This window comes from Pezoporus occidentalis, unplaced genomic scaffold (genome assembly GCF_034315485.1).
Source record: "Pezoporus occidentalis ecotype Australia unplaced genomic scaffold, CSIRO_AGI_Poc_V1 ctg3, whole genome shotgun sequence".
Lineage (NCBI taxonomy): Eukaryota > Metazoa > Chordata > Aves > Psittaciformes > Psittacidae > Pezoporus > Pezoporus occidentalis.
The window spans coordinates 3,403,711-3,425,383 of NW_026914940.1; the positions used below are offsets into that span (position 1 = coordinate 3,403,711).

The window sequence follows — 21,673 nt, forward strand, 5'->3', positions numbered from 1 at the left end:
GGGCTCGGAGCAGCCTGGTCTGGTAGGAGGTGTCCCTGCCCATGCAGGGGGTTGGAATTGGATGAATATTTAAGGTCCCTTCCAACACTAAACCATGGTATGTTGTGGGGAGAGATTGAAGAGCCTGAGCCCCAGAGGAGCCACTTTCCTCAGTGGCAAGCACTTTGTGGCTCTGGTAGAGTCTCTGTTTCCCCATGTGTTAGGTTGGCTTGTGTGGCTGTGCAGTGAATAAGAAAGTGATTTGGTTGGAAGAAATTAATGGATTTTTGTTTGTGGCCATACTCATACATGACAGAACACTCCTTGAGCACAGTATAGCTTTGTCAGCAGGCTGCATAACTGAAGATTTAGTAAAATGCTGAAAGAATTAGTATTGTAATACATGCCTAAGAAGAAATTCTTCCCTGTGAGGGTGCTGAGGCGCTGGCACAGGGTGCCCAGGGAAGCTGGGGCTGCCCCATCCCTGGCAGTGTTCAAGGCCAGGTTGGATGCAGGGGCTTGGAGCAAGCTGCTCTAGTGGAAAGTGTCCCTGCCCGTGGCAGGAGGTTGGAACTGGGTGAGCTTTAAAGTCCCTTCCAACCCAAACCATAGAATGGTGATTTGGGTTGGAAAGGACCTTAACATTGTCCAGTTCCAACCGCCCTGCCGTGGGCAGGGACACCTCACACTAAACCATGTCACCCAAGGCTCTGTCCAACCTGGCCTTGGACACCGCCAGAGATGGAGCATTCACATGCTGTGATATATACTGGATGCAGAAGTGTTTAGCATGGAAGTCCTGGTTTGATTCAGAAGCCATGTATATATGTGAATGTTAAAAAATAATATGCATTTTTCTCTTACTAGTGTGCAGTTGGTGCAAAATGAGCGTTCCTGACTACATGCAGTGTGCTGAGGACCATCAGACTCTCCTGGTTGTGGTTCAGCCAATTGGCATTGTTCCTGAAGAGAGCTTTTTCAGGATCTACAAGCGCATCTCAGCAGTGAGTCAAGTTAACGTGCGCGACTCTCAGCGGGTGCTGTACATCCGTTACAGGCACCATTACCCCCCAGAGAACAACGAGTGGGGGGATTTTCAGACACACCGGAAGGTTGTGGGGCTGATAACTATTACAGACTGTTCTTCTGCAAAGGACTGGCCTCAGACGTTTGAGAAGTTCCATCTTCACAAGGAGCTGTACAGTGCTACTCTTTATGATTCCCGCTTGTTTGTCTTTGGGCTTCAAGGAGAGATTGCAGAGCAGCCCCGCACAGATGTGGCATTTTATCCCAGTTATGATGAATGTGAAACAGTGGAGAAAAGAATAGAAGATTTTATCGAATCCCTCTTCATAGTGTTGGAGTCTAAGCGACTTGACAGAGCCACTGATAAGTCTGGAGACAAGATCCCACTCCTCTGTGTTCCCTTTGAGAAGAAGGATTTTGTAGGTCTGGACACCGATAGTAGGTAAGCAGCTATTTTTGTCAGCTTGCAGGTCTTGAGAAAATGTGTGGTACTTGTTAGCCTTTAAATAAGCCTATTAGAGAGGACAAAGCACACTGTTGCAAGAAAGGTCATGCCCCGTTCTTATTGTGTATGTCTGCTGCAATTTTAGAGAATCTAATTTGTAGTCTGGCTGTATTTGATGTTTTGAGTTTAGATATATTTAATTTATGAGGCTAATCAGATAGGAGGATGAAGTCACAGGAAATGTTTGTCAGATTCTGCTATAAAAAGACTTTTTGCTGGAAAGCTTCAAATGGTTTATAGATAATACAGTATTAACAAAGAAATTCAATTAACATTGATGAAAAATAATTGTTTATTATGTTGAGTAGTATCTGACTAATCCTACTTACCATGTTTTTTTTTCTCCATAAGCCTCTGTCTACTTTTTTATCAGTGACCATTTGTTTTGGTGACTAAGTCCAGCATCTTCCCCTGTCCCTTGTTTTTATTTGTTTGATCTTGCCCCATCTTGTTTTGCTGTTCTCACAAGTGTTCTTTTTGGTTTTGTGTATGTTATAGATCTTATTTTTTCTCATCACTTCCTAATCATCTGCATGCTCAGCTTTCAGATTTGAGTGTTAACATAGTTCTTGTAAGGGATTAGTAATTCTGGCTTGCTAGCTATGGGCTGGTGCAGGATCTGTTTGAGTTCATTCTTCACAGTCAAATCCAAAGGATGGAAGCAACTATCTTCCTTTTTTTCTGGGAAAAAAACAGAGGTGTGGAAGCCCTATCAAAATCCATAGTATGTTTCATGTCTGTCTTGTACTGCTAGGGATGTAGCAGGGTTATTGTCTGGAAGAACTCAGAGGCATCTGGACAGTGTTGTCCAGAGCTCTCCAGGCAGGCTTGTGGAGCTTCTCATCCTGTTAATCAGCTCTGCCTGCATAGTTAGTCCTAGCCTTAGAATCTGTATGTAAGAATGTGATATACTAATTAGTTTCTAATTAGTTTGAAGCCCTCCATTAAATTGTCTCTGATTGCTTGAAGGACCAGCAGTACCTTTCTGCCCTGCTCCTGCTCCTCTTTGCTGGTGGGCAGTTGAACTTGCTCTGATTTGCTTTACCCAGTGTTGTTCCCTACTTGAGCTACTCTTTCAGTGTTCTGGTTGGTCCCTGCACTATTCAACTCTAATTAGCTGTATAAATTACTAGGTTATTAGTTTTTGTACTCTGCATGGGTGGTAAAGTTGTGTAGACTAGACAAGCCCTTTTAAAATATTGGCTTTAATTACTCAGTTTGGGTGATTACCTTAAACGTAATCACAGAGATTTCCTTTTACAACTGGCTAAGAAAACTGAGTTTTGGCCAAAAATCTCCAAATCAGAATTAATTATGCTGTTCAATTGTGCCTTCTAATTAGCATGCTTCCAAACTGTACTTTGGAAGTCAGTTGCTTACATAAACGACTTATTTATAAGCAGTGGCTGTGTTGTAGCTAGTGGCTAAATAGTTCCTGTGAAGTTCTGAACTGGTGGGGACCTAAAATGACAGGCAGTGTGTTTGTCCACATGTATCCAAGAAGATATTTTATGCTGTTGCCCTGAAGAATTGAATCAGATTTAGTGTGATGCTTCAATTCTTTGCAAAAAACACTGATTTTGTAAATATATGGGTTTATACAGAATTAACCCCTGGTTCAGACAGACATACAGCATTGCTGGGTAGTTTGAATACCACAGTTTTTCCATTGAGTCTAGATCAGTGGATATACCATGTTGCTGCACTTAACTGCCCAAAGAAAAGGTATAAATACTCTCATCCTCCCTCTTTCAGTTCAGGAGTAAGAAAGCTTTTCAGCTTTATTTTGCTGTGGAGTTGGGACTTTTGGCTGGTTTAAAACTTAGGATTTATATATGAATATATAAGATCTTTATATTCAGTTTAGTACTTTGCATGGATGAGGAAGCAAATATTCTGAATGCCTGGAGATTTTTTTATATCTTTGAATTTTGTAACAGAAAGGAGAAGCTTATGTAATCCCAAGTAAGCATCAGAAAAGGAGTTGTCCTCTCCCTGTGCACCATGTACTTGAGACTCTGCACAGAGACCTGGGCACCTCTGGTGGAGCATGATGCATCTCTGCTTGTGTATTCTAGTTCACAGAAATTCAGGACCATGAAATATAATTGAAATAAGATGAGTTTATTAAACTAACCTACACTTTCAAGCCAAAGTTTTGAGATGTGAAATAGTAGTATATTGCATCATTATTTGGATTGCAATAAGAGGTTTTTATTTTAGTGTGTTCTCTTTTGCAGTGACAGGTTACCTAACCAAGGGGAAACCATCACGTTAAGTCGTAACAGGGAGATACAGGCCTTGAAAGAACCTTCTTCAACAGAGTCCAGTGTCTGTTTTTGCAGGATGTGGTGTTGTATAATGCTGTTTAGGGAGGGGTAAAGGTTGCGTGAATGCACATATAAGAACATCTAGTAGAGTAACTTTATCTGCTTTGTTGGTTTTGAGCCTGTCAGGATAATGAGTCTGAAGAATGAATTAAAAAGAAGGGATATTACTGAGATAGTGAGGCAAATGAGACAGCTTATTCTGGATTAGGTGGAAATTTCTAAAGGCTTAAAGGCAAAGAATATCCTCATACTCTTTTATATGTATCCTATGTTCCTTTAAATTTATTAATATAATGTATCCTGACCTCTAAGTCAGTGTGCAACTAACTGGCTAAAAAGCACAAATAATCTATATTAAATAGATGGAAGAGAAGACAGTGAGAAGAGATGAAAAAGAATGCTTGTCACAGAGAGTATATGTCTTTGCTGCTGTAGTTGAAGGTATCTGCTTAGGCTAAATAAGAATATCTCTTCCTGTAACTTCCCAGAGTGAAACTAAATTTCACAGTGTGTAGCAAAGGTCTCATTAGCTATAGAATGCAGCTGTAACCTTGAGCTAATGAACAGGGTTGATAGATTGGGTTAAAAAATGTTAAGAAGTTACATGGGACATAGTAATTATGACCCTAACTATCCTATGATTCTGTGTGATTTAAAGACAAATGAAAAGTACTGAACTTTGGTTTTGTATCTTAAAAGAGACTTTTCTCTAAGCCATTTATCATAAAATATTAAGGTTAGTACTTGCGTTATGAGCAGGACTAGATACACAGAACTGAGCTTCTCTCTCACCCAGTTAGCAAGATGAGCATGAATTTGGCTGCATAATAATTGCAACATGATGGGCTTCTTGTAAGATGCAGAGTTCATAGAATCATAGTATCAATTAGGTTGGAAAACACCTTAGGAAGGTAGATTATGCTCCATTTCAAATAAGGTAATTCTTGGAGAAAGTGGAGCTGATCTTTGTCTTTTGAAAGTTACTTGGGTAATAAGCAGAAGAGACAACATTCAGAGAACTTGTACTGTGATGATGGTGTGCACAAACCCACTGTATTATTTGTGTAGATTTTTTGATTGATAGAAAAATTAATGTATGAAAAATAGTGGGCTTAAGGCCTAAGAAGTTTTTAGAAAAGATTATTCTGTTAAATAGAAGTTGTAGGACTGGGAATCTGACCTTGGTTTAGTTCCTAGAGCAAGGAGCCAATAGGTGATCTTGGTAAACATGTTCAGTTTTGTTTCTTCAGCTGTAAATTAGGTGAAATATTGATGTGATCATAGGGCTGCTGAGAATAATAGAAAAAGTTTCTGGAATCAGTTGTACTTGTTAGTTATTTGTAGAGGCCAGGAGGCTGATTGAAAAGAATGAAAATGCATCTTCTCATGATGATACAAAGGTCCTACAAACCTGAAACTTGGAAAAATACTTGCCAGAAATACCAGCAATCCCATTTGTTTAATTTGTCTATTTTATTTATGTTTTCAGCTTAAAAAAAGAAACATGCCCATGTATGATTATAAATCTACTTGGATAAGCTCATTTTAATGTTGTTTACATCAGTTCGTGTCTTAACTTCTTTTTTAATACTGGTAAGGCATCCATTTAATATTAGTGAGTGATGAGAAAGTAGGGTTGTATTTATAGATGTGTCTTTCTGTACACGATATCGTAGATGGGATTTGTTTGCTGATTTATTGATGATACCTCAGTATGTGTATGTGGCTGTTAATTTTCTTTCTGTTCTCTGTCTTTCTAATTTTTGGTTTGTTCCTTGTTTTTTTTTTCCTCCCTTCTTCTCTCATACTGCCCTGTGAGTTTGTTGTTGGGTCTAAAAAGGTAGGCTGTGATTGCGTCTATTTAAAAGTAGTTAGCTTTCTTCCATCTACTGCCTTTCCACTCCGCCTTCATTGCATATTTTAGTGTGGCTTTTTCTCTTTCTTTTTCAGTACACACAAAAATAATTGCTGCCTGGAGCCTTACAACTGTGGTTGACCCCTTTTTGGCGCATTTGGCAATTATATTTGGTAGCAAGGCTGAGTTCTGTTGTAGGACACACATAATTTGCTTAGGCGGCTGCTGGCCTCTGGAATTTGCTTTATTTTTGAAACTCCAAAGCCATGAAGCTGTTGCTGCCTGTGTTTGGTTTCCAAATTCAAAAGTTCTGGCAGTTGATCAAATGCTGTAGCTGTGTCTTTTCAGTCGGGATAATGTAATGATTGGTGATACCTCTCTAGTTGTGCATGCTAACTGGAATTAGCAGGATTTGATGGACGTTTTTTGTTGAAGCATTTTGCATGAATACTTTTGCAAATTCATTTTGCATGTTTCTTGTTTTTAAATTTGGCCACTTTGAAAAAAAAAAGATATTGGGGCTTCAAACCTATTGCTGGATGGTTTGTAGTGAAAATAAATCCTGTCTTGAAATATAACATTGTTGCTCTGAATTTTCCATAAAATTGTGCTGGGATCCTAGAAAAGAGCTGGGGATAAAAAGCATGTGTTCTTTATGAGGTGGAAGTGGAAATGGTGTTGAGCAGTGCTTTTTGGTTCCTGGAACAGGTTTGTTCTCCAGTTTGAAGCAGTACTAGTGGTCAGTGATAGTCATGATCATGGTTATTATTCTGAAGAGAACATGAAAAGTGTGTTAGGTACCAAATTATCCTTTGAGAATAAGATTCTAAGCAAGTTTTGTAGTCAACTATATGCGTAAATGCATTGAGGAGAGGATCTTCTGAAGGAGTTTTGTATGACTAACGCTCTGGAGTATTCCACATGTGACCCTGCATTGTGTCATTGCTTTCCTTGAGGGTGTTTCCAAGTGCATCACACTTCTGAAGGGGCTTGCGGTATCTTTGGGTATATCTTTGAAATTTAATGTCTTAAATGATCTTCTAGAGGAAAAATAAAGATAATAAATGGGTCTTAGCGGTATGGTCCTACAAGGAGCTGGCCTAGAAAGGTTGTCATCTTATCCTAGAAGAGGTAGCAGTTAATTTACATGGACTTTCTGCCATCAAATAGATTAGAATTAAACAGTAGGGAGCCAAAATAATTAAACAGTGCTTTAATAAAACAACTAAATCTGTAAGCTTCTCACTTTCAGCTTCGTGGCAAGATTCTTCAGGTAAAGCTGTGAAGCAAAACTAGCAGGGTATTAAAATGAATAGTCATAACTTTATGGTGATATATATGCACATGCATGACTTTTCCATTAAATTTGCACCTCAGTATGCTCTGAAGAAGCCATCAGTCACTTAGACATACTTGTAATGACCTGATCTTATAAATTAATGTTAGCTTTTCTTCACAACAGGCTTCCCAAATACAAAGTAAATGAAGTTTTGCTGTCTGTGGAGAGGGGGTTTTGATTCAGTAGAATCATAGAATAGTTAGGGTTGGAATCTTTGCCTTTTGCCTTTTTGGGCATACTTGCAGTAATTGGGGCAGTGGAAAGAAGCCTGAATTCATTGTACTTAATTGTGAGCGTTAAATTAAGACACAGTTTATACATATGGTGCAAACTTACTCTATGATTAGTGAGAAAATGTTTTCCAGGAGGATGGTGAAGGCTTGCAGGGACTGTAGGAGATAGGTCCTATCTTGGCACCACACTGAAAAGCCTTAAAGTAGGTGGAATGAATTCAGTCTTTGAATAATTCATAGCAAATTTCTTCAGCACCAGGGATAAATTATCTGTTTGTTTATAAATAAGGAGAGTTTCTAAGAGAGATGTGTTTTATATGAACAATGTTTATTGATGTCTAAGTGAATAATGCATCCAAACTTTGCATATATTGACATATGCATAAATCTGCAGCAAAATCAGGTATTGGTTAGGAAGAGCTGTTGGTGAGGCTGTATGATTGGTTTTTGGTTCTGATTTAGGAGTCTGCCACCATCTCTTTTCCTTTGGCTGTATGACTCATATTTATCAGCTTAATCATATGCGTTCTGGAAACCCCCAGTTTTGAGAGAATAAGAAGTGTAATTCGTCCATAAACAGAGAGCTCACTTGAAAGTGTAGAGAGAGGAAATTTGAAGTGTTACCGTTTTTGAAAGGTATTAGAGCTGTGTAAGGAAACAATGATTCTCCAATTCCCCTGTTTATTATACAGCACTTTTAATTTCACTCTGAAATGCAGAGATAGTAAAACCTGACTTGTAAACAGCTTGCACTCTCCTGTACAATACTGATTTGACAGTACAGAATATCTTTTTGATGAAGGTATTTATTTCTAATGCAAAGCTCAGACTGAAATCCTGATGAGCTTTGGTGCCTTTCCATGGTTTGTGTAGAGCAGCTTCAGTTTGCACTTTGAATTTTCTTGCCTTTTATTCCTTAAGAATATCTGTAAAGTAGATGCTTGCTGAAAAATAAAAGAAATAGTGCAATTTTTTGACATATCTGAAACATAAAGGACAAGGGTCATATTTAGCTTCATTTAATGTCATCTTCGCATCAGTTGTGAATATGATGTGATAGATCAGAAAAGTGGAAACATTTATATAGGAGTGATTTGTAACTTTTTAGGCAGAGAGGAGCAATAGGAGACATGCTTCTTGCCTCCTTTTATCATTTCTTGTAATCAGTGACACTGGTTCTGGTTGCTTTTCTATTTAAGTTTTACAAGGGCATTGTATGTGCTTCCCTGTATCTTCTCTTTTTAAAGGTCCTCCGTCCATATAGATCATTTACTTTCTCTTCATCTTGAGCTGTTGTTTTTCAAACCAACTGCAAGGAATGAGGCATTTGGTGGCTGAATGCAGTGGTTATCCTTTGGAATTGCTGCTTCCCTCTAGTGTAAAAAACCCAACCCAAGAATCTCAAAAGCAAACAAACCAGTAACATGTAATTGCTTTTATTATTACCATTTCTCCCAGGCTTTCTGCCTTAAAATTTAAAGGAAATAATTTAATATGCTTATTCCTACCAGAACACTTTCTGTGGTTCTGTCTTCTTTTTATTCCCCTCCCATTACAAACTTCATGAAGGCAGTCTGTTCACATGCGTTAGAAGAGGTTATTTTAGCTTCACTTTAATTCATCTCTGGGGTCCTCTGGGAGGTTCTTTGTGGGGAAAAAAAACCACCACCCCAAACCCCATTTCATTCCATAATTATGGTATTTCCTCTTGTAGTCAAGTCTTGCTCTGGGACTGTAGGGTTCAGCGTCTGGAGAACGGATGTTACACTGTTTTGAAGTTGTTAGGTTCAAATATGCTAGGTAATTTTGTAAAAGATATTCTCTTGAACTTAGTTGAATTGAAACAATATCACTATACCTACTAAAATTTAGTAGATATAGTGCTCTAAAAGCTAAAAATGTGGAACTGTGACAGTCAGTCCAAGATGGTTCTTTGTATTTTTTGTAACCCCTTTTAACCAGATTCTTTGGAGATGCTTCAGGTGTATAATAAAAAATGGCATCTTCAGCAATTCTTTTAATTAAAATTCAACTCTCAGGTAACTTCTAGTTTAGTTTAAACCAGCAAAAGAACAAAAATCCCTTGGTACGAAGTTTGGCCAATAAAACTGTAAGCCTGTATATGTACTTAGAAGACATTGTTCAGGAAAAGGATATACTATTGGACTAATGTGTATAGATGAATAAAATATCTAAGTTGGTGCTTAATTTTGCACTAAGAAAACAAGTCTATAATGCAAAGCAAGGATATTCTTGCTAGGGAATGCTTTTGCAAGAGGGTGAACAGGAGAATTGCTGATGGAGAGTAGCATTGTCCTGAACTGGGACTTAATCCATGAGGTGCTTTGAATGTCTAGCATGGTGTACTTCACATCTATTAATGTTTTTTAGATGCAGCTTACTAAACCCACAAAAGTAAATAGGTTAGTGCATTTATCACATGGATTTGTGCCCAAGTCACGTTTTCAGTTGTACCAAAGTGTCTAATATATTCAGTAGGACTTCATTGGCCTTGGCTATTAGTTTTGTTTGGGAAAGGGAAGAACTTCACCATTTATTTTAATATGTAAGTAAAGGAGGAGCAAGAGAAACCCTGCCAGTTCTTCCCTGAAGTGATAGTGGTCTTTCACTGGTCATCCTTTCAGAAGAAAAACATACTTGTTTCACGTTTCTCATTGTTTCACAAGGAGAACAATCAGCCATTGGAATACTCTCTCCAGGGAAATGGCGAACTCCCCAATGTTGGAAACTTTTAAGATTAGGCTGGATATGGTGCTGGGACGTCTAGTCTAGGTTTTGCTTTGCCTGGAAAGGTTGGACCAGATGATCCTTGAGGTCCCTTCCAACGTGGTCTTCTACGATTGTTTCAGGACCATGATGTTTCTAAAACCACAGTATTTCTCTACAAAAATAAGCAACTCTACAAACAGTGAGAAGCTGGTGCTAGCAGCAGTAGCAGTTGCTGCATGGTGAGAGGAGTGAGAGGCCTGCGAGGTCCCCAGTGAGTGTCTGAGGGGGTTTCTGGGCAGGTCCCACCAGTGGAGATAAGCAGGGGTCCCCTGCTTTTTCTCTGTGTGGGCACCAGTGGCATGGTAAAGCAAAACCCAGGAAGATCAAGCAGGAGTTCAGGGCCTTGGGGGCACAAGTGAAAGAGTCATGGGTGCAAGTGATTTTCTGCTTTGTCTTGTCAGACAGTCAGATGGAAGTCAATCCATCTTGAACATCAATACCTGGCTTCATGGCTGGTGGTGTCAGTAGGGCTTTGGTTTCTGTGATCATGGGGAGTCCTTCAACAAATGCAGCCTATCTGGGATTGACAGGATCCACCTTTCCATGCAGGAAAATCTTCTCTAGCAGATAGGCTGACTTCGCCAATACTGCTTTAATTAATGAACTTAGGAAGGTAGTGTCCAAAATTGTGTGACACCTGCATATTCATAAGGAGCATGGTGGATGAGTGCAGCTGTGAGAGTAGTTAGGAGTGCTCTCCAACCCTCTTCAAAGGCAAGATTCCTTGGTTCAGCCAAGTAATATGGACAACAAAAAGGAGGAACTGGTGCTCCATGCACAGCCTGAGAATTATGATGTCAGGAACTACAGAAATGTTGTGGGAATACTCATGACTGGAAGACAGGGCTGATGAAACCTTCAGCTGCTTAAGGAAGACGTGGGCCAGTGGAACCTGCTTCTCATGGGTGACTTCAATTACACTGACATTTCTTGGGAAGCAACACAGTGGTGTACAAGTTGTCCATCAGTTTCCTGGGATACTTCCTGCTGTAGGTGCTGGACCTGCCGCCTAGGAGCAGTGCTAGGTTACTGCTCACAAACCAAGAAGATTTGCTTGGCAACATAGGTTCCAATGGTAGCCTTGGATACAGTGACAGCAGCGTTGTGTGGTTTAAAATCCTGCTGAGCACACTGAAGACCAGTAGCAGCACAAAGACCCTGGATTTTAGAAGAGCCAACAAGTATATGCCTAGAGCCCAGATGCGAGGGATTCCATGGGAAGCATCTATGGAGGGCAAAGGAGCTTGTGAGTGCTGAGAGTTATTCGAGAGCAGCCTCTTGGATGCACCAGAACGGTCCATTCGCTACTAGGGGAAAGGCAGAACAAGAGATTGCCCTGGCTTAGCAGTGAGCTTTTGGGTATGTTTAAAAGCAAAAAAGAAGCATGCCAACTATGGAAAGGCAGCCAAAAATACCCATTGAGGACTAGGAGAACCTTGGTTTGGAGGTTTTCAAGATATAACTGGACAGGGTGCTAAACAATCTGATCTAGGCTCCCCTTCCCATGAAAAGTTGGACCAGAGGAACTTCTGAGGTCCCTTCCAAATGGGATATTCTATGATTGTTTTATTTCATTTGTGACAAAGTCATTAAAGTGCTCTGAAATGTAGGCTTTTACTTTTGACTATCTGTGTAAATGCTGTGTAGCCAAAATACATGAGACATGATTTTTTTTTCAATATATCCCCAAATTATTGGGTGTTTTGCATATTATGCTGGTTAGAATTTGCTCATTTGCTCAGAGACAGTAAATAAATGTTGATCTACTATTAAGGAGGAAAGAAAATTGACTCTAAGTGTTTAATGCCTGAAATAAGCATTTCCTGTAACTAACTGTAAATGGTGTCTTTTATTTTGCAGGCACTATAAGAAGCGCTGCCAGGGCAGGATGCGGAAACACGTTGGTGACCTGTGTTTACAAGCTGGAATGTTACAAGATTCCTTGGTCCATTATCACATGGCGGTGGAACTTCTGCGCTCTGTGAATGACTTTCTGTGGCTTGGAGGTAGGATCAAGTGATGATGGTGATTCAAAGAGTTGCTAAACCTGAGTATATCAGACTGTCTTCTCTAACTTTCCTTCTGTGTTGTATAAAGTAGGGACGATTTTAGTGACCAGCATCTGAATATCAGGTGTGATTAAGAATGAAGTTGAAATAAAAGTGAGTAAGAAGTGAAAAAGGAATGTGTTTGAGAGAACCTGTAACATAAAATGTGTCACTGTAGTGAAGTGCGTACTTTGAAAAAGAAAAATGATTCTTTGGAAAGTATTTGTTTTTTTTCAGTGGATTGTACAGATGTTTTAAAAATCTTTCCTGTGGATATATATTATGGACTGTTGGGAAACGATTTCTGCTTTACATCTACCAAGGTCACAAGTATTTGACTTCCACTGTTATATATTCCTTCCATTCACACTAGGTCCTAGCCTTCACTTTTTTCCTGCCTTTTCTTTTATCCTTTCCCTTTCTCATTCCTGCTTTTTTCTGTTTATTGGATGTACAAGTGATCTTTGAGCACAATTTCTGCTTCTCAAATTCATACCCTTTTAGGACAATTGCTGTCTCCAGTTCTGCTTTTAGCTCTCTCATTCTACTTGAAAATCCATTTAGCTTCCTAAGGTTGCATATTTATCTTACATTTAATTATAATTATCTAATTATGAATAAGTAATAATAGTGATTACTATCAATCATAATATTAATATTTATACATTTATATTATTTATTACATTATAATGTTACATTTAGCTCCATAGGTTACATATTATGAAAACTGTAACACCTTCTGACCTTCCACTTACTTCCTTTTACTTTTCCAAAAAGTTAATGGCTCAGGATTCTTCAGTCAGGAAAGGACATCTTGTGCAGAGCTTGAAAATATTTTAAGACCCATCTGTTGGACAACCAAATTATACTTAAGAGACTCATAGAATAATTTGGGTTGGAGGTGGCTTCTGGTGGTCCCCAAGTCTCGTGTCCTGCTCATATCACATCCATTTAAATCAGGGTGCTCAGGGACCTGTCCAGTTGAGATTGAGGTGTATTTAAGGGTGGAAGTTCTGCAGTCTCTGAGCAGCCTGTTCTAACTTTTTGCTGCTCTTAGTTTGAAAAAACCCAACAACAAAACACAAATTTTACTTCATTAAAGCAGAATTTCTTGTGTCAACTTGTGTTAGCCCTAGTCCAATCACTGCACCTCTTCCGTGGTTTTGTGGGTTTATGTCCATTTGGATTAAGCGTTTTGTATGTCTGTCTTCCTCTATTGTGGCTAGTATAGATTCTGTTTGGGGAGGTCTGATGGTAGACCTTGCCAGTGAAAACAGAGACAAAAAGGACATTGAGTATCTCAGGCTTTTCCATGATGTTTGTCACCAGAGGTCTCCAATTTGAGGTGTACTTCATGTTTGTGTAAACAGACTTTACTACATAATACTTTGCTGCTTCTCTTCTAATCTGTTGTCTTTTTCTTTACAGCTGCTCTTGAGGGGTTATGCTCAGCATCAGTCATTTACCATTATCCGGGTGGTACTGGAGGTAAAGTTGGATCTCGCAGGGCACAAGGAGGTTCTCTTTCTGCTGAGGCAGGCAACAGGCACAGGCCAGGTAAGGATGGGATTTTGGTTTTACTCTGTTTGCCACTGCTGAACATCTGGAAGTTTCCTCCCTGAGTGAGTCCTAACTGTGTAAACTACACCAATGGCAGGATGGAGGAAGGGGGTGGGAAGGGAAGTATGTATTTCTTTTAAAGATTATTACATCAGTGACTTTACTGTTTTGGTCTTAATGTCAACTTGTACTTTGCATAGAGTTGCAAAGGTTTTGATCTCTTCATCTGATTGTTAGTAGTGGCTGCATTAGTTGGAATTTTGCTGGAGGAGATGCCAACAGCTTTCATAAAGTAGGGAATATGTGCAGCTCTGCCACATCACAAGAAGTTAGGTACATTTATTCAGAGGTGTTTCGCTATTCTAAAGTCAATATTTAATAAATAGATTTAGTTAAGTAAATACCGATAAACTAACATAATTTTTAAGGTTTAGCATGCTTTTTCTAAGCTCTCAGATTGAATAACTAATACAAGGATTAACATTGATGTGATAGACATTCTTTGAGAAATGGTCTGCTTAAAGTATTTTAGAAATCACTAGGAGAGTAACACAGAGAAAAAATACCATTAACTCTGCTGTTCACCTGCACCTGGAATATTGTATGCCATTTCCCATAAGAAATCTTGTACCATCCAAGATGTTCTTTCCCTATAGTAAGCCCCATATCCCTGTAGGTAGTAACCAACCCCCCCCCCCCCCCCCCCCAGTCTGTAAAGTGATTCAGAGAATGGTCATGTTAACTGATCTTGATGGGTTTCACCCTGGGCAGCTCTGTTGGGTCTCTAGGTTCTTGGCATTCAGCTGCTTGTCACTGTTCCTCTGCTCCTTTGTGTTTGTGGCAAAGAGCCTTTAATCACATAATGTAACACTTGCCACACAGTGTTAATGCTCCTGGAAGTTTCTGGGGTTCCAGGAGAGGCTGTGTAGGGTAGTGAATGAAAAAGGTTTTATTTATTATGAGCCTGTGTTCTAACACAGCTGCTGCTATGTATATACTCAGGTTCTTATACAGTACTGAAACAACCAGAAGCTGGATTTAAGTGCTGACATTAAGTCCTTTTTGTGTGTAATGTGATGTCGTGGTTTAAACCCAGTCAGGTAATTTCGTTCGCTCACTTCCCCCCCTTTCTTGCCCTCCCCCTGCTCCCGGAGGGACAGAGAGGAGAATCGAAAAGAATGCAACTCCCACGGGTTGAGATAAGAACAGTTTAGTAACTAAGGTATAACACAGATCACTACTGCTACCACCAATGATAACAATGATAAAGGAAATAACAAGGGAAGAGAATACATCATCTCACCACCAGCCGACCGATAACTCGCCCCCCCCCCCAGCCCGACCAAGCTCCGACCGATACCTCCTCCAACCCTGCAGTCTCCCGGCCCTTCCGGCTAACTCCCAGTTACATCCTGGGCATGACGTGCTGTGGTATGGAATACCTCTTTGGTCCGTTTGGGTCAGGTGTCCTGTCTCTACTTCCTCCTGGCTTCCCCTCCTCCCTGGCAGAGCATGAGGCTCACAAAGTCCTTGGCCAAACCTAAACATCACTATCAGCTCTGTTCCCAAGCTGAAAGTCAAAACACTGCACTGCACCAGCTACCAAGGAGGAGAAAAATGACTGCTACTGCTGAACCCAGGACATTATCCACCCCTTATTCCATACCATTCACGTCATACTCAGATCCCACATTTTCAATATACCATCACTCTTATCTTAGTGCATGGACCAGTCCCTATAAAGCTGCTGAGTCCATCTGGTCCATGATGTCAGTCTCCATCTCTTCTAACAGTCTTCCAGATCAGGAGAGACTGTGTGCAGTGTTCACACTCGTGAATAACCTGGGCAATAGTGTCCATTGCTAACTCCACCCCTCGATCATGAGTCCATATCTATGTTGCATCTTTGCTCTGATGGCCTGAAGTGCCATGGGCCCACCAGGCTTAAAATAATTCACTGTCCCCTTAAGCAGTTTCTGCAGCTTGTTGCTGGGGACTCCATACAGCTGCCTTCCATCTCCGACGCTTCCAAAGCACTGGAGGGGCCCAGTGGACTACATAGTTGCCCATACTGTCCCACACACCCTGCCACTCATGACTGTCCAGCCTTGGGGAAAATCTCTTGGTCCCCCCATATCGTCGTCTAACCCCAGACAAGACCCAAACCTGACTCTGCTTAACTTTTGAGATCAGACAAAATGGTGGTGGGTAGAACACAGTCTGTGTGTGTGCCAACATGCTGATCCCCATCACAATCAGCAGGCAGGTCCCAAGGACACCCAAAGGCCATTCAAAATCTTCAGAACTTTCACACGATGCTGCTGTCCTTGTCACTGGGGCTGGTGTAGCTGCTGTGCTTGCCGGCTCTCCCACCACCAGCTTCTCTTTTCCTGAGTCCAGCTCTTCCTCCTCTGCCTTGCTGGGAAATGCCGCGCGGTCTCCTGCATCCTCCTGGGGCTCGGCAGGCGGCTTCCGGGAAACGCTCTCGGCCGTCGCGGGGCTGGGCTCGGCCGCGGGGCTCGGCTCCTCCGCGGGGCTCGGCTCGGCCGCGGGGCTCGGCTCCTCCGCCGCCTTCTCCCACTGCTCGGCAGCCCCTTCCTTCTGCTCCTCGACCGCCCCGACCTCCTCCACCGGCAGCCGTCCCCTCGCGGCCTCCGGCCCCGCTCCCGCCGCCGCTTGGTCCCCGGGGCCGCTCTCCCGGGCCGCTTCGGCTGCCGCCGGCTCCCGAGGCCGCTCCCCCTCGGCTCCCCGCAGCCTCACGAAGATGGAGAGTAGGGTGAGGGCCAGGACGGTGAAGAGCAGCCGGACGGCCAGGTACAAGTCCACGGCCACGTCCATCCCGCCCTGCTGCTGGAGCCCGCCCGTATTACAAGCCATTGCCATAAAGCACAGTGAGACAAGAACCTTAGCCCAGGCCCCATACTTGATAAACACTATCACAGCAAATACCGGCTCTACGTAAGTTACAACATTCTGAAGCTGTGAGATCAAGCAAAACAACTCTGAGAGCCAATAAATCGTCATTGTGATGAGTGACTATTAATCTGGTCAGATCTGTCGTTATCTCAACCCTTCGTGCCCCACGTTGGGCGCCAAAAAAGAACTGTCGTGGTTTAAACCCAGTCAGGTAATTTCGTTCGCTCACTTCCCCCCCTTTCTTGCCCTCCCCCTGCTCCCGGAGGGACAGAGAGGAGAATCGAAAAGAATGCAACTCCCACGGGTTGAGATAAGAACAGTTTAGTAACTAAGGTATAACACAAATCACTACTGCTACCACCAATGATAACAATGATAAAGGAAATAACAAGGGAAGAGAATACATCATCTCACCACCAGCCGACCGATAACTCGCCCCCCCCCCAGCCCGACCAAGCTCCGACCGATACCTCCTCCAACCCTGCAGTCTCCCGGCCCTTCCGGCTAACTCCCAGTTGCATCCTGGGCATGACGTGCTGTGGTATGGAATACCCTTTGGTCCGTTTGGGTCAGGTGTCCTGTCTCTACTTCCTCCTGGCTTCCCCTCCTCCCTGGCAGAGCATGAGGCTCACAAAGTCCTTGGCCAAACCTAAACATCACTATCAGCTCTGTTCCCAAGCTGAAAGTCAAAACACTGCACTGCACCAGCTACCAAGGAGGAGAAAAATGACTGCTACTGCTGAACCCAGGACATGTGATCAGAATGAATCCTTCCATCAAAGGAAAACAACCACTCATCTTTATTCATGTCTAATTCATAATCTAGTTAACCTAGTAAACACTTGCTTTGTATTACCTTTATTGCAAACTGTGTATGTTGACACCAGGTAGTTGATATAATAAAATTACCTTATTTCAGGGGAGAATACTAGTTTTTCATATAATAAGTTACATTAAAATCTGTACTTATGGTCCCATTACCTATGAGGGCATTTTATGTTGTCTGTTACAGTATAATTTTCACAGTTACTGAACTTCATCCACTTTTCAATGAGTATTTAACAGTAGATGTTGCAATCTGTTTGTAATAGGTATTCCTTGTTTCTAAAGAAGGTAATAACTAAGTCATAGCTATTAAAATAATTGAGCAAAATATGTTCTGGGTATATTATTGCTGCTCCTCTATATAAATTATCTTGTAATTCCAAGTCCTGTTTGCAAACTTGTTGGTTTTGTCATGCTTAGTTTCATATGACAAGATTTTCAGAGGATTTTTGTGTGAAGAAAAGCTGGTTACAGGGTTTTGTCATCGCTTCCAGATGAAAATGTTACTTTAGTAGATATTGTTCCCTACCTCTACTTACGATCTCTTGATGTTTTCAGACCTGAACTGCTGAGCTCTATCTAGCCAAACAGCTATTGGTGTGATTTCTTTTTTCCTACAAGGATTTCTGAAAGTTTCTTTTCAATACCTTTTTTTTTGACTCTGCAGTGCCTTTCATTTAAAATCTTTTCAAACTGCACCTTTGTTTATAATCCACGTTATTATAATTAATATTTGGGGACAGGATTTAATCTGGGGAACAAATTCCAATGTATCCTTTCTGTAGGATAAGGCCAGAAACAAAAGGGGTTTCCAAATTCTTTGCAAATCAAGAAAAACTGCACTTGGAACTGACATTCAATTCGTGCCCACTTTTGAGGCATTATAGATGTGAGAGTTACCTGTATTGCTTCCTGATGTGCCTGGAACTGCACCTCTTCTTGTGCCTGTACTTCAGCCTTGACAGGACGGGGTTTCTTGGTACTGTTTTTGTTCCCAGACCCAGTCAAGAGAAACATCTTTCTCTTGAATCTCCTGTGATTTCCGCCATTTGGCATGTTGAGGCTATTGCGCAGGACCTGGCTGCTGAAAAAGCGTGGTGGTGTCTGCTTTATATAGAAACATCTTGGGAAAGAGAAGCATTAATATCATCTCTGTTTGTATGATACAGAGCACAGACTTAAGAAGACAGCATTAAAGGGTTTATTGTTGTACCCTTCGGCTTTTTCTGAAACATTCTGGATAGGACTAGTTCATTCAGAAGAGAGTTGGTTGATAACCTCGTGTTTAAAGTACTTGTCTGGTGGAATGAGGCATGGAATCTTGCCTGCTTCAAGGACAGGTTTCTTCCGTGGTCATTGCCATGAGCAAGGTGCAGTGTTTAGCTGATTGATTATGAAAAGACATGACATGGACCTGTTGGAGGAGTCCAGAGGACACAGTGAAGATGCCCCAAGGGCTGGAGAACCTCTCCTATGAGAGAGTCTAGAGATCCGGGCTTGTTCAGTCTGGAGAAGAGAAGACTCTGGGGAGACCTTAGAGCAGCTCCAGTGCCTAAAGGGGCTACAAGAAACCTGGAGAGAGGGACTTTGGACAAAGACCTGTAGGGACAGGACAAGGGGAATGGCTTTAACCTACCAGAGGGGAGATTGAGATGGGACCTTAGGTGGAAGTTCTTCCCTGTGAGGGTGCTGTGTCGCTGGCATAGGGTGCCAAGGCCAGGTTGGATGGGGCTTGGAGCAAGCTGCTCTAGTGGAAGGTGTCCCTGCCCATGGCAATGGGGTTGGAACTGGATGAGCTTTAAGGTCCCTTCCAACATAAACAATTCTGTGATTCCATGAAAAGGGAACTTTGATTTTTCAGATCTTTAATCAAGGACTTGTCATATTCCTAAATCCTTCTGTTTGTAAGGGGGAGAGCTTTAGGCTGTGTCCCCTTGAAGGGATGGATTCCTGTCTGTAGCTTTCTGTGTAAAAGATGATTTTGAGTTGCTTAGTTCCTGTTGGCCCGGAACCTGGCCGTATTCAGTTGGCTGTGTGATTTTTGCGTTGAATAACCTGAGTTTAGATTGCTTTGTGTGTCCCTTACTAGCAGTTTTGAGTTTCTCTGTTGTGTTTTATTTGCTTGAAGTGCTAAGCTCTTAATTTTGTCACCTGACCTTCCTCTTTCTCCAGGCAGAAGTAGTACACCTGAGTGAAGTGTTGGAATATCTTACTGATCTAGCTCTAAATCTCTACTTCACCAGCCTGAGGTCTGAGCAAATCAACTGAGGGGAGATCCTGCCTCACTCAGAAAGCAATGGCTTTTAAGTGCTTTTAACATTTTACTCCCACGTTTAATCAAAGTTTAGGGCAACAAGGTGTTATATAGCTGATAACCCTACTTGCAATACTCCTGGCAACTATTTTATGTGAATATCCTGGCTCTTTGGGTTGGCTTGACTCAATTATTCAGAAAATTTGGTGGAGTGAAATTAATGGCAATTGAAAGGGATACAGTTGCTTGGAAATGTTATTCATGTGTATTGTGTAGATTAAATGAGCTCCCACAAGGAGATTTAAGTGCTATAGGAGCTGATGTTAGACTACAGTAAGTGGATTGTGATGGAAACTTGCCACCTAAACCAAGAAGAAAGAAAAAGGACATGGCTTTAACTTACGCACTGAAAATTCTTCAGCTGTTGATGTGTTTTAGAATTCATTGCAAGTTTATGGGATTTTTACATTCATTTTTTAACAAAATGAGACTTAACATGTGATGACTTCTTGAAATATAAATGGTAGTCCTGCAAAAGAGCAATGATGATCCTGATAAATCTTATCATTTTGTTCAAGCTTGTTGTGTTGGCTATATTTAAGGCTGAAAACAAAATCATTTTTGTTCCTCCTTTTAGGGGCACAAGAAGTTCTCATTGATCCAGGTACATTATTTTCATGCATGTTTCCAAAGTATTTTCTTTCATTATTTGCATATGTTTTGCATTTGTATAGACAGTTACTGCCATTGGCCAAAACTAGGACTGATTCCTGATGTTGCAGGTTTTGGCTATAAATTTTGAGGAAGCAAAGAGCCTGAAGGGTAACTGGCACAAAATAAATGATGTAGTTCCATGATTGCGTCCCTGTAAATTTTAACCAAGATTGTTTCTTCTCATGAGTAGGGAGGATATACACTTTTTAAACCAACAAACCTAAATGGTCCCATGTAGTCCAGTAGTGCTATGAGGCTCTCAGTCATCAATAATGAAGATTTTTACTTTTAACTTCCATGAAAACCCTAAGGTTTAATCTACAGATGTGCTTGGTGGGATTCTTTGTAGGTTGATGAAGATATAAAATAGTTGTTTCAGCATTTGAGCATAACGTGTTTCTGAATATATACACGGAGTAGAAAGTGTGTTTAACAGATACTTTAACTCTCTGTCCACTGAGAGTGAGAACAGTTCTGAAACACAAAGATTCCATCTCAATAGGGGAACCTTTTGGAAAAATAAATTACCATATAATCCCACAGATGAGCATTTAAAAAGCTACAGATCCTTGCTAAACCTTGGGTTTACATTTTCAATGTTATAATGTTAACTCTGCAGTAAAATTAAATTCTAGACATAAAACGTTCATGGTCTTTGTAATACCCCAGATTTCCTTGGCTTCTGCTTCAGATTCTTACCCCTTATGTATGTAAAGACTCTTTCTGTCTCTCACCTTCTTTCTCATATAAGAAAAGCAATGTCTTGCTGAGCTTCCTTTTAAACATGGAAGGCTCAGATTTGGGGGCCTTTGTTACAACACAACACTAGGTTTTCTGTGATAGGCCATAGGGAAGAGAAGTATGTTTTAAATGATTGGAGGAGGTCACTGTTCTCATAACCAGTTCATTAAAAAAATACACTTTTTGTTTTTTAGGTGTGCTTTAAAAATACAGTTTTTAAAAAGAACAAGGAATAATTGAAAGATTAAAATCACATGTTCATGCAGTAATCTAGCTTTAGCAATCTGATATTTTATGCAGAGTCCAAATGTTTAGATAAGTGCAAAAGATGATGAATATGTTTTGTTTTTACTAAGTGAAAGGTTATTTCCTGTTTGCTGCTTTATGATTGAATCAATTTTTCATGTGTACTCTGTAGCACAGTAAAACAGAACTAGTGTTTTCTAGGTGGGGCATGATTTCTTTCTATGTAGGACAAGTATTTGTGTTTGCTTTGGTCAAACCTACAGCATATCCTTGTTTTCTTCTTAGCTATGTAGTGTTTCCTTAAAGTCCTTC

At 40.9% G+C, this 21,673-nt stretch overlaps 1 protein-coding gene across 3 annotated transcripts in view; it reads left to right on the forward strand.

Moving 5' to 3' along the window:
- Positions 1-21,673, forward strand: part of TRAPPC9 (trafficking protein particle complex subunit 9) — a 499,166-nt gene that overhangs the window by 1,035 nt on the left and 476,458 nt on the right. For 2 of the 3 annotated variants that reach the window (XM_062626935.1, XM_062626937.1), the window contains exons 2-5: positions 847-1,447; positions 11,918-12,063; positions 13,534-13,662; positions 20,298-20,324. In XM_062626935.1, coding sequence (XP_062482919.1) covers positions 864-1,447; positions 11,918-12,063; positions 13,534-13,662; positions 20,298-20,324 — 886 coding nt within the window. In that variant the 5' untranslated portion in view covers positions 847-863. The remainder of the gene's footprint in view (positions 1-846; positions 1,448-11,917; positions 12,064-13,533; positions 13,663-20,297; positions 20,325-21,673) is intronic. The other variant, XM_062626936.1, reaches the window with a different exon arrangement.